The sequence below is a fragment of the Urocampus carinirostris genome, chromosome 13 (genome assembly GCF_059441175.1).
Source record: "Urocampus carinirostris isolate Australia breed hairy pipefish chromosome 13, RoL_Ucar_1.0, whole genome shotgun sequence".
NCBI classification, from domain to species: Eukaryota; Metazoa; Chordata; class Actinopteri; order Syngnathiformes; family Syngnathidae; genus Urocampus; species Urocampus carinirostris.
Window position 1 is genome coordinate 32,387,411 of NC_142361.1, and position 13,220 is coordinate 32,400,630.

At 40.4% G+C, this 13,220-nt stretch overlaps 1 protein-coding gene across 1 annotated transcript in view; it reads left to right on the forward strand.

Moving 5' to 3' along the window:
- The first annotated feature begins 419 nt into the window (after positions 1-419).
- slc18a2 (solute carrier family 18 member 2) overlaps positions 420-13,220 on the forward strand; it is a 35,099-nt gene continuing 22,298 nt past the window's right edge. Inside the window, exons 1-3 of the mRNA XM_088351832.1 lie at positions 420-532; positions 611-790; positions 8,245-8,572. Of these exons, the coding sequence (XP_088207958.1) occupies positions 658-790; positions 8,245-8,572 (461 nt within the window). The 5' untranslated portion in view covers positions 420-532; positions 611-657. The remainder of the gene's footprint in view (positions 533-610; positions 791-8,244; positions 8,573-13,220) is intronic.

Here is a 13,220-nt window from a genome sequence, read left to right on the forward strand (position 1 = left end):
GCCATGCAGCCATGCAAGGCGCCGACCTGCTTATTGGAGGCATTAGGTATTCAGTGTCTTACCCAAGGACACCTCGACATATAACACGGAGGAGCCGGGAATCGAACCTGCGATCTCTTGATCCCAAGACGCACGCTCTAAAGTCTCTTAATAATCATTTTATAATCATACATCATTCAAGTTTTATGATCTTACATCGTCGAATCCTAATTCAACTGCGAGCCTATGAGAAGACCCTCATCCCCCCAGCTAAGGCACACATTTTAATACCATCGATTTATCAGCCTATATGTTTTCTACCATGAGTTTGACACCCCCTGATTTCAACGATGACGACTTCCAAGTCTGTTGCTGTTTTATCTAAGTCACCATCAATCCCTGGCATATCAGCCCAAGTGATTTTTCCATTCTGCCGTGCAGCCAAACCCTCACGTGCTTTTCCTCGTGACGTCATCAAGCAGTAGAAAGCTGCCTCGCATCCGCCGCCGCGCGCTCCTGCAGGAAAGCTGCAGCTGACCTCTTTGCATCTCAGGTAAGGCGAAAGGAAACTTCTTTCTCTCTTTTTCCTTCTTTAAGAGGAAAAAAATAAACGATTTCTGTGTGTGCACAGGAGCACGTGGCAGCCATTCATTGCGGTGTTTTGACGGAATTAACAGCATGGGGGGACTGGACGCCTTCCGTCAATTGAATTTCCTCAACTGGCTGAGAGAGGAGAGACAATCGAGGAAACTTATTCTCTTTATTGTTTTTGTGGCTCTTTTGTTGGATAATATGCTGCTGACTGTGGTCGGTAGGTGCAAACCTTTCTTGACACTTTTTTTTTTAATCTCTTGTTTGGTTAGTGGGTGCAACAGGTGGTCGCAGTTCCGAAAGCATTGCTTTTAGACTTTAAAATTATTTTTTTAATCACCTTATTAAGCATAAATAAATACCAAGGATACATTCAGTATTATGACTAATATTTTCCTTTTTTTCTACCGGTGAATATATTTCATTAAAATAGAATAGAATAGTCAATAAAACTACTGATTACAACGTATTGTGCATGGTTTACAACGAAATCGGGATAAACATGTAATTAAAACTTTAAAAATAGAAATAAGATAATTAAAATAAAATAGATTAGCTAAAAGGTAATATTTACAGGGTAGTGATTATAGACTGGACTAAATTAAATGTGCTTCAGAACAGAATAGAAAATAATAGAATAGAATAGAATAGAAAAGAACAGAATAGAATAGAATAGAACACAACACAACACAACAGAAAAGAAAAGAAAATAACAGAACAGAATAGAAAATAACAGAGCAGAACAGAACAGAACAAATTAGAATAGAATAGAATAGAATAGAACAGAATAGTCAATAAAACTATTGCTTACAACGTAGTGTGCATTGTTTACAACAAGATTAGACGTGGCCCTCCAGGATACACATGTAATAAAGACTTAAAATATAGAATTAAGATAATTAAAATAAGATAAATAAGGTAAAAAGGTACAAAGGTAATATTTACATGGTAGTGATTAAAGACTGGACTAAATTGAATGTGCTTCAGATTAGAATAGAAACGAATAGAATAGAAACGAATAGAATAGAAACGAATAGAATAGAATAGAATAGAATAGAATAGAATAGAATAGAATAGAATAGAATAGAATAGAATAGAACAGAACACAACAGAACAGAAAAGAAAAGGAAGTAACAGAACAGAACAGAATAGAAAATAACAGCAAAACAGAACAGAACAGAACAGAACAAATTAGAATGGAATAGAATAGAAAAGAATAGAATAGTATAGTATAGAATAGAACAGAACAGAACAGAACAGAACAGAACAGAACAGAACAGAATAGAATAGAACACAACACAATAGAACAGAAAAGAAAAGGAAATAACAGAACAGAATAGAAAATAACAGAGCAAAACAGAACAGAACAGAACAAATTAGAATAGAATAGAATAGAATAGAATAGAAAATAATAGAATAGTATAGTATAGAACAGAACAGAACAGAACAGAACAGAACAGAATAGAATAGAATACAATAGAATAGAATAGAACACAACACAACACAACACAACACAACAGAAAAGAAAAGGAAATAACAGAACAGAACAGAATAGAAAATAACAGAGCAGAACAAAACAGAACAAATTAGAATCGAATAGAATAGAATAGAATAGAATAGAACAGAACAGAACAGAACAGAATAGAATAGAGTGGAATAGAACAGAACAGAACAGAACATAATAGAATAGAATAGAATAGAACAGAAAAGAAAAGACAAGAAAATAAAAGAAAAGAAAAGAAAAGAAAAGAAGAGAACAGAATAGAATAGAATAGAATAGAATAGAAAAGAACAGAATAGTCTATAAAGCTAACAATTACAACATTGTGTCCATTGTTTACAACAAGATTAGACGTGGCCCTCCAGGATAAACATGTAAGAAAGACTTAAAAGATTAAAACAGGATAATTAAAACAAGATAGATAGGTTATTTATATAGTAGTTATTGTATACTGGCCTTAAATAGTGCAATGTAAATAATTATTTGCAAACATAACAACAGTATATTGACACTATGAAATATGTGCCATTTTTTTCCCCCTTTACGACAAAATTTAGTGTTAATTCAGCGTACGTGTAGTCGCATGCATTTGTATGCATATTTTTTGCCGTGCCTGAAACAATTCATTCGGTTGGCTATGTGTGAACGTGCATATTGATTTAGATATTACATTGATTTTGATATTTTATGTATATGAAGAGATCAATAGAAATGCCTTTTGCTGAAAACAATATATTTTGGGGACTTTTATGTATCAGACATAGTAATAAAGACTTTATTTTTGGAAATAAAATGTCTGTCCAAATTATATATAACCACCACAAAAATGAGTTGACCCGCAAACTTGATCCACGAAAAAAAATGTTCGGGGCAAGACTTTGTTAAGATAATTTAGAATTTTTTTAGAAGAATAAATCCTTTATCTGATGACATTGATTATATTAATATTTCTTCATCATGCAACATTAAAAGTATCAATTATGTTGAGAATTTTCAAATAAATTGACAGGTGATAATCTGTAATCCGTCTGTGGTCAGTAATCCCTGATGTCTCCGTTTAAAAGCAGCCCTGTTTAAAAGAAAATATTTAAAATGAGTCGGATTAGTGGACAGGCCGGGTCATTTTCTCATTTTAGGTACTATTTTTTCAGGATTTTTAAATTAAATTTTTATCATACTGTAAAATGTAAAAGCAAGTTAATGTCAAGAACCGGAACAGGATCAGGACCCAGACGCGTGATGTTCTCACACAAGCCTTTTATTTTACGGGAAATGGGGAGTCATGCACGTTAGGCAGCGGTCTGGCGTGGAAAGACAGGAAGCCAGAGGCCGACGAGATGGATACCAATTGTCCGAGCAGATATCGGACGGATGGGGTCGATACCGGACAGGACGGGGCAGACAGGAATGATAATGGAACAGCATATCGAAAAAATAGGACAAACTAGACTGGAACGAAAACCGGAGAGGATAACAAACAGGAAAAAAATAGACTGGAACGAAACTGGAAACCGATATTTAACAGGACAAAATAAACGGGAACAATACCGGACAGAAAATACCAACAAGAAAACAGGACCGAGTCAGAAACCACGTCTTGCGAGGCAGAGGTCCGTTGACGGACTGACAAATGAAAATTGAGAGCTTAAAAAGACGGAAAGCCAATCCGTCAATGAGCCGCAGCTGGCGCCACACGGGCGGGGCCAATTGGGAGCCATGGCAACCGTGACATTTAAAAGTATATAAAAATAAACAACCGGACTATAAGGTGCACTTTCAAATAGAGTCTTTAATGATATATTTTTCATATATAAGACGCACCGGAGTATTAAGGCGCATGTAATTAAAACTACTGTAAGAACCAGGGTAAAAAAGAATGGGGAAATAACTTTATAAGCCGCACCTAAATATAAGATGCACTTTTGAATTTGCCTATATTAGGTGCGCCCTGTAGCCATAGTCAATAATTCTTGAATTATAGTTTTTACTGTTATACTATGAAATGAGTCGAAAATATATTCAAAAAAGAAGGATCTTGAAACGACTACAACAATTTTTAATTTTACTGTAAAAGCAAGTTTAAATATTCAGTTAATCAGTAGGGCCGCGGGGGAGCCGGAGCCCATCACAGTATTATTGTGTGGTACTGGTACCGAGGTGACCGGGTAATACTATCAGCCACCGAGCGGTACCATTGTATTTACACATCTCTCCAACAGGGGGCGCTCGGCTCAACACAGATTATATACTGCCCGAAGATAGTTGGGATGGGCTCCAGCACCCCCGTGACCCTACTGAAGATAAGCGGTGCACATAATGGATGGATAGATGGAAAAACATCTTGTGACTTGAAGTTTTGTTATTAAAATTGATCAGCCGTTTTTGGCACGGCGGCTGTGTGTTTAGCGCGCAGCCCCGCGGTGCGGAGGCTCAGGGTTCAAGTCCAGCTCTCACAGCCTCCCCGTGTGGAGTTTGCATGTTCTCTCCGTGCCTACGTGGGTTTCCTTAGGTTATTCTGGTTTCCTCCCACATTCCCAAATACATCTGTCAGGTTAATGGTTCGGTCCAGATTTTCCCTACTTGTGTATGAGCGAGTAAATGGTTGTGTGGAGTTTGCATGTTCTCCCCATGCTTGCGTGGGCTTCCTCTCACATTCCCAAAAACATGCACGTCAGGCTAATTTGCTGGTCCAAATTGTCCCTAGTTTGCATGAGTGACTGAGTTGTCTGTCTCTGTATGCCCTGCGACTGGCTGGCAACCAGTTCAGGGTGCCCACTGCCCACTGTACAAAGATAGCTGGGATGGACTCCAGCACCCCCGGGACCCTACTGAGGATAAGCGGTGCAGATAATGGATGGATGGATGGAAAAACATCTTGTGACTTGAAGTTTTTTTATTAAAATTGATCAGTCGTTTTTGGCACGGCGGCTGTGTGTTTAGCGCGCAGCCCCACGGTGCGGAGGTTCAGAGTTCAAGTCCAGCTCTCACAACCTCCCTGTTTGGAGTTTGCATGTTCTTCCCGTGCCTGAGTTGGTTTCCTCCTGGCACTCTGGTTTCCTCCCACATTCTCCAAAACATCTGTGTCAGGTTAATTGGCCCAGATTTTCCCTAGTTGTGTATGAGAGAGTGAATGGTTGTGTGGAGTTTGCATGTTCTCCCCATGCCTGCGTAGGTTTCCTTTCACACTCCCAAAAACATGCACGTCAGGTTAATTGGGCGATCCAAATTGTCCCTAGTTTGCATGAGCGACTGAGTTGTCTGTCTCTGGAACTGGCTGGCAACCAGTTCAGGGTGCCCACTGCCTACTGCACAAAGATAGCTGGGATGGACTCCAGCACCCCCGGGACCCTACTGAGGATAAGCACTGCAGATAATGGATTGATTACCATTTAAGTCTGCAAAATAGTAGCATCCAATGCCAATATTTTGACCTGAAATGGAAGTTATTATCCTTTCTCTGGTTCTACAAAGATCACAATTCGAGTGTTTGTAGCTTTGTATCATTACGAGTGTAACAAAAAAGCACTCTTCCCCCAGAGCAAGATATCATTTATGACGTTTCCCTCCATCCATTTATGTATCTCTTTGATGTCGGCATCATCGACAACAGCCGCCTTTGTCTTGTCTGTGGTGGTCTGGTGCTGTTTGATTTCACCTTCCCTCCCCTCTCCGTCTAAATAAAGTTGCTTTTCCTGGCACTGGCATGGCCTCGGGGGGCTGAGGGTGCTGGACTGAACAACCCCGCTCCTTCGCATGTCGTTTCTCCTTCACGTCTCGTCCTGCTTCCTTGTCGATATAACATACCTGTCGCGCTCCAGGGCTCCATGCCCTTACAAACTGTCGTTTTTTCCCTTACAAAATACAAAATAATCTTACGCCATATTTTTTTTTTTCAAACGTGTTTATTTATGTAGTTTAACATTTAATATTGTACATGTGTTTCGTTATATCATCTCATCTCATCTATTCTCACCGCTTATCCTCAGTAGGGTCGCGGGGGTGGTGGAGCCCATCCCAGCAATCATCGGGCAGTGGGCAGGGGACACCCTGAACTGGTTGCCAGCCAATCGCAGGGCACACGGGGACACACAACTCGCTCGCTCATTCACACCTAGGGACAATTTGGACCGGCCAATCCACCTGAAATGCATGTTTTTGGAATGTGGGAGGAAACCGGAGTGCCTGGAGGAAACCCACAAAAGCACGGGGAGAACATACAAACTCCCCACAGGAAGTCGTAGCTGGATTTGAACCCAGACAGGAGGTTCCCAAGACCTTAGAACTGTGCCGCACACGCGCTAACCACAAACCTGTCTTTTTTAGTTTTCTCCTTTTATACTTCCTTTTTTTCTTAACTTCCTTATACAACCTAATAATTCGCAATATGGGCTCCAACCCCCCCGCGACCCTAATAAGGATAAGCGGTACGGCTAATGAGATGAGATGAGATAATGCATTAAAGCAAGTGAGCCATTTGAGAGCCGGCTCTCTTGAATGAGTTGAGCCAAAAAAGCCGGTTCTCTAAAAAGAGACGGACTTCCTTTCACTACACAACTACCACGGAATGATGCATGATGGGAAATCCCCAGGCGGCAGACGCATGCGCAACCGCTCGCTTCGTTTGCAACGGAAAAAAACGATACCGAGACAGAGGCTACCGCGGCGAACTGTTTTGACTCGATTGATTTGCCGTTTCGGGAAAGTCGGTCATAATTTACAAATTTGCGTTTTTCCGTACAGATTTTTTTCCTACACATCTTAAAATAATAATAAACGTACTTTGTACGGCAAAAACGTACAGGTTGACAGGTATGATATAAGCAAAAACACAATAAACAGAGAGACGATAGCTAATGCTTGAACGTGCTGGAAATGTCAGGTCATGAAATTACTGGATCTACCTGATCTTGTAACTCTGCATAATTGTGTCATCACCAGAACAAAAACAGGACCCACTTGGGTGTGTTTCTCTTAATTTTATCAGGAAAGGGTAGTATACACGATTCGTAGATCGTTGATCGTGGGGAGCAGGTTATGGTATTTCCGTGGCGAGCAAAGGCAGTGTCGAGAGCGGGGAAAAACAGATCGATGGCCGGGACGGGGGAGCAAAAACATAGTCGAGTTCAGAAAAGGGTTCTGGGCCGGGAATCAAACAGGAATCAGGAAAGGAAACAGTCAGGGTCGGAAGGCTTGCCTAGAGTGAGCTGAGGTTCGCAGACGGACTGACAACCGGTAACTCCCTTTCTGTGCTAATTTTTCAAAATATAAGGAAAAAACGTTATGATTGGAGTAGACGCCAATCCATGATTTCAGTTGTGCTGTGGACAAAATCCTTATATTTATTCTGGTTTCATTATTTGCTAAGTATTTCAATAAGATAACTTAATGATATATCGAAACTGTCAGGACCAGAACGAAGAGAGGACCCACTTGCCTGTCTTTTTTCATTTTCTCCTTTTATACTTCATTTTTTTCTTAACTTCTTTAGACAACAACTATAATGATTCGTAATATAATGCATCAAGGCAAGTGAGCCGTTTGAGAGCCGGCTCAAATTAATGAGTTGAGCTGAAATGGCCGGTTCTCTAAAAAGAGACGGACTTCCTTTCATTACATAACTACCCCATGAAATCTGAGGCGGCAGATGCAAGCGCACAGTAGCATCAAACTGCTCGCTTCATTTGCAAAGAAAAAAAAACATACAGAGATAGAGGCTTCCGCGGCGAACTCGTTTGACTTGATTTGCCGTTTCGTGATAGTCGGTGGATACCGAATGGTACCCATCATTGACAAATTTGCCTTTTTCTGTACAGATTTTCTCGTACGTCGTACACGTCTTAAAACGCATGATAAACGTACTTTGTACGGCAAAAACGTACAGGTTGACAGGTATGGTGACAGGTGTGCAGATATTGGGCAAATACAGTATGTGGCGCCCTCTGGGGGAAGGTGGCGTACCAAATCATGACATTGGCTTTGTTGTTGTTGTGTTTTAACATGTAAAGGATTAAGTCATGATCAAATTTATTTGCAAAAAAAATGTTTTGGGAGAATCACTACTTCAATCTACAGAGGTGGACTGTTTGTCTTTCTTTAGAACGGCATCCATCTTCATCCCCGTGAGATCCTACCTGATTCGTTTTCATCTTGTGATGCTCGTTTGTGCCCAACAGTACCCATTATCCCCAGCTACCTTTACACCATGGACGAATCTGCTGACGGGACGTCCAATATCACCTCACCCTCGCTGCAGACTCCTCCGGGATCCTTCGACACCATCGTCTCTTTGTACGACAACTCGATGAGATCGTCGGGTTCCAACGTTACGGCCACGCCTACGTGGACGGCGCCGACTTCCGGCGCCAAACTGCAAAACTCCTCGGATTGCCCGCTTTCAACCGGAAAGTTGATCAACGAGAACGTCAAAGTCGGGTTGCTGTTCGCCTCCAAGGCGACCGTGCAGCTGCTGACAAATCCATTTATCGGCCCGCTCACCAACAGGTGAGTTCTCTGGTTTGGCCTTGATGCATTTGTTGTGGTAATTCGCTATCGTGGGGCTTTGATCTTTCTGCCATCAAAGGCGTCAGCAGTGTTCATTTTACCTCTGAAAAGTGATGGGTCCCGGCGACTCGCATGCTCAAAAATCTAGGGGTCCCAACCAATGTTCCCTGTAATTTTCCAGGGGTCTGAGCGTTCACACAAAGTCGGTGAGCAACGCTTGAAACAACAGTGAGCCACCATAATCCCAAGTGTGGCAAGATAATTCATTATCAAACATGTCCAAAACTTGACTTTAAGTTACATTTTGCTGAGTTTCCGGGAATGCAAAATTATTTTTCTCTTTTGAATGAATTGACTCATGTACGATTGCAAAGGTTGTACGGCCTACAAACGTCGTTTGTTCTTACAATTCTTTCACAAGATATCCATTTCTTTTTATTTCCTGACATATTTTGTCGCATAATATTAACATTTTTGGGGGCTTATTGAGCCGGCTGTAAGATAGAGAACTGTACTTAATCACATTTTTAGTGGAAGTACAATGTTGGCATCATGATTCACTTGATATAATTGGAAATTATTTGAAAGCAACACAAACTTTTTCTACTTTTTTCTGTTTTTTTTCTCCTTTTTTTAATTCCTTTAAAAAAATCTCATTGTGTTTATTTTTTCCGAGCTGTTACTTTTTTATTTTTGTTCTCCATTTACTTTTTTCCTACGTTTCTTTCTTTTCTTTTTTTCTGTTTTTTTTTCTGAATTTTTCCTTAATTTATTCTCTTCCTTTTGTTTCTTTTTTTCTTAGCTTTTCACTACTTTTTCATTTTGGTATTTTTTTCTTTTTTGTTGTATTCCCCCCTTTCCTTGAAGTCATTTTGTGCATAATTTTACATATTTGGTCATGTTAAGATGAAAGAAGCAAAAACAACCTTTAGGACCCGAAAGAGCCGGTTCCTTTTAGTGAGCCGAGCCGAAGAAGCCGGTTCTCGACCAACTCTACTAACTTTACTTAACTTCGTTCTAGTTCGACTCGATTTCAAAATACCGCATTTAGGACACAACGTCAGGGGAACCCGTGTATTTTTACCTTCATGGACTGTAACTTTGACTTAAGTCGCTTCTTAATTTGTAATCTTGAGCCCTGATTTTTGTGCGCTGGCTAGATTTTCTTGTGCGCTGAGAATTTGCGAGCAGTGCGCAATTGCGCACCCGCGCAGCTTAGAGGGAACACTGGTCCCAACAAGTCAAGTCAAGTCAAATTTATTTATATAGCCCTTAATCACAAAAATGTCTCAAAGGACTGCACAGGATTACAGTTACAAAATTACACAATTACCTGATCTTAAACTAGCAAACCAGCATGCGGGCAAGGAAAAACTCAAAAACCTCAGTGTGAGGAGAAAAGAGAAACCTTGAGAAAGGACCTCACACGTGGTAATCCCCCTTCCAGGATTGAACAGGGTGAATTACAATTAGCATTACTGTACACAGAATAGTAAACACTAGGTAAGATGTTGAAAATGTCCGGAAAGAGCATGACATCAACGACGACGCCAGCTGGTAAATGCAGGGGTTGACATGCTGCAGGTCAGACCCCGGTCCGCTGACCCATCCCAAATCATCCTTCTCCTTCGTATCAGCCAGGCAGGCCTCAGAAAAAGACAGGACAAAACAGAATACGAGGTGGGCATCAATCATATGCTTTGGAATAGAAGTGTGTCTTAAGCCTCAATTTAAAAACTTCCGTTGAGGTTGCAGATCTTATCTCCAGAGGCAGGGCGTTCCACAACACCGGGGCCCGGATGGAGAACGCTCTCGAGCCCGCAGACTTCTTGGCTCTCGGAATCACAAGTACACCGGCATTTTCCGAGCGCAGACTCCGTGCAGGAACATAGGGGGAAATCAAATTAGAGAGATAAGAGGGTGCAAGCCCATGCAAACATTTATATGTTAATAAGAGAACCTTAAAGTCACATCTTAAGTGGACTGGGAGCCAGTGCAAGTTGGCCAATACAGGTGTAATATGCTCAAACTTTTTAGTCTTAGTCAAAAGTCTAGCTGCCGCATTCTGAACCAGCTGCAAACTTTTAATGCTAGACATCGGGAGACCAGAAAGCAATACATTACAGTAATCAAGCCGAGAAGTAATAAACGCATGAATTAAAATCTCTGCATCTGATTGGGACAGCATTGAACGAATCTTCGCAATATTACGGAGGTGGTAGAAAGCTATTCTAGTAATATTTTTCACATGTAACTGAAACGACAGATTAGGATCAAATATAACACCTAGATTTTTGACCGAGTCACTATGGGTGATATTACATTTGTCTAGGTTCAGGGTAATGTTTGAAAACAAATGACGACAGTGAGCTGGACCAATAATCAACATTTCAGTTTTTTCTGGGTTAAGGCGTAAAAAATTATTTGACATCCATCTTTGAATCTCAGTAAGGCAATCCTCCAGATTACTAAAACTTAAATGTCCAGTTTTTTCCAGTGGCACATACAGTTGAGTGTCATCTGCATAGCAATGGAAACTAATATTTTACTTGCGGATAATGTCACCAAGCGGGATCATATAAATACTAAAAAGAAGGGGGCCAAGTACAGAGCCTTGAGGAACACCACAAGGGACATTAGATTGTTTAGAGGTCATATTGCCATAGTTAACACATTGCATCCTGTCTGACAGGTAGGACCTAAACCACGACAACAGAGATCTATGGGTCCCCAAAATTTAGTGTTATCGAGGTTAAATTGTAAATCGGCAAAAAATATATAAAATAAATCTATACATTCATTCAGTTTTAATCATCACAGTTTATTGGTAATACAAATCAGTTATCACTTCAGATTTTCATTTCACAATATTGTAAATTATACAAAAAAATATTGCTGAAATATTAGTCTATATATTCATGGAGTTTTAATCATCACAGTTAATTGGTAATACAAAGCAGTTATCACTTATTTTTCAGTTCATATATTCTTCGTGGTTTGATGTCACGCCACAGTTGTAATGCCTTCTCAAGATCCAATCCATTATTATCCTCCTCATAGCGTAACCAGGAATAAAATTAAGTCCATTTTTGCAGAAAAGTCCGTATCTTGCTTAGGAGTATTATTTTGTTTATTTTCTTTCGTCGAGTCGTTCGCTTCAACACACGTGTTTTCCTTGCCTCCGCGATCTTCCGAAGAATTTCTCGGCCGTTTTTTCCTCTGAAATTAATGCCGTCGTTATCACTTTCTGCATTATGTTTCGACTTATTACTGACACCAAGAAATTACCAATTTTGTGTTGATTTTCACCTTCACTCGACGACAAGCACCACATCAATGACGTAATCTCGAAGCAACGAGATCTCGTTGGCCGAGATCGGCGTGCAGACGAAAACTTGAACCGCGAAACCAAAACAACAATGATGGATCTGCTTGACGAAAAGTTTGGAGTGCGGTAAATCTTTGTTACAAATAAAAGTAATCGGGTAATAATGGCAATTTTGTGTCGGAAAAGTTGCTTCGACACTATGAGAACACTGGGCGTCAGGCATGCTATAAAAAGAGGCTAACTGCTAGTTAGTGTGTAAAATATTTTATGGAGGAATATTTGAATTAGAATACAACAGTATTTACCATAGTATATGATGTAATCCTTTGCTACCTTGCTCATAACCCTTGTGCTCTGTTAGGGTCTCCAGTGACCCGTTTTAAGGTTATAAATTGTAATAACCGATGTGTCTCAGGGGGCATCAAATCAAATGATATGGGGATATAATATGATGTATTTACAGGAATATATGGTTATGTTTGTTGGTTGTTGGATCCTTTAACCACTAGGGCAGTAGGGCCACCATTTTCTGTGGTGTGTCTTGGGCAAGTATAGCCGGGTCACAACCATCCTTCTCCAGGCCAATATGTTTTCACCCGGTCTCGAACCTGGTACCCTTCGCATGTCAGGAGACCAGAGAGTACGATATTATTTCTCAAGGTTTCTCAATTTTCTTCATGCTGAGGTTTTTGAGTTTTTCCTTGCTCTCGTGTAGGTTTTAGATCAGGGGATGGTGTAATAATAGTCTGTAGTCTGCAATAGTCTGTGGTCTGTGCAGCCCTTTGAGACTCCTTGTGATCAAGGGCTATACAAATAAGCATGACTTGACTTGACTTGAATTTCCTCATGCTAAGGTTTTTGAGTTTTTCCTTGCTCTCGTGTAGGTTTTAGTTCAGGGGATGGTGTAATAATAGTCTGTAGTTTGCAATAGTCTGTGGTCTGTGCAGCCCTTTGAGACTCCTTGTGATAAAGGGCTGTACAAATAAGCATGACTTGACTTGACTTGAATTTCCTCATGCTAAGGTTTTTGAGTTTTTCCTTGCACTCGTGTAGGTTTCAGATCAGGGGATTGTGTAACAATAGTCTGTAGTCTGTAATAGTATGTAGTCTGCGCAGCCGTTTCAGACTCCTTGGGATTAAGGGCGTCACAATTAAACATGACTTGACTTGACTGTCCTCATGTTGAGGTTTTTGAGTTTTTCCTTGTCCTCATGTAGGTTTTAGATCAGGGGATGGTGTATTAATAGTCTGTAGTCTGCAATGGTCTGTGGTCTGTGCAGCCCTTTGAGACTCCTTGTGATAAAGGGTGTCACAAATAAG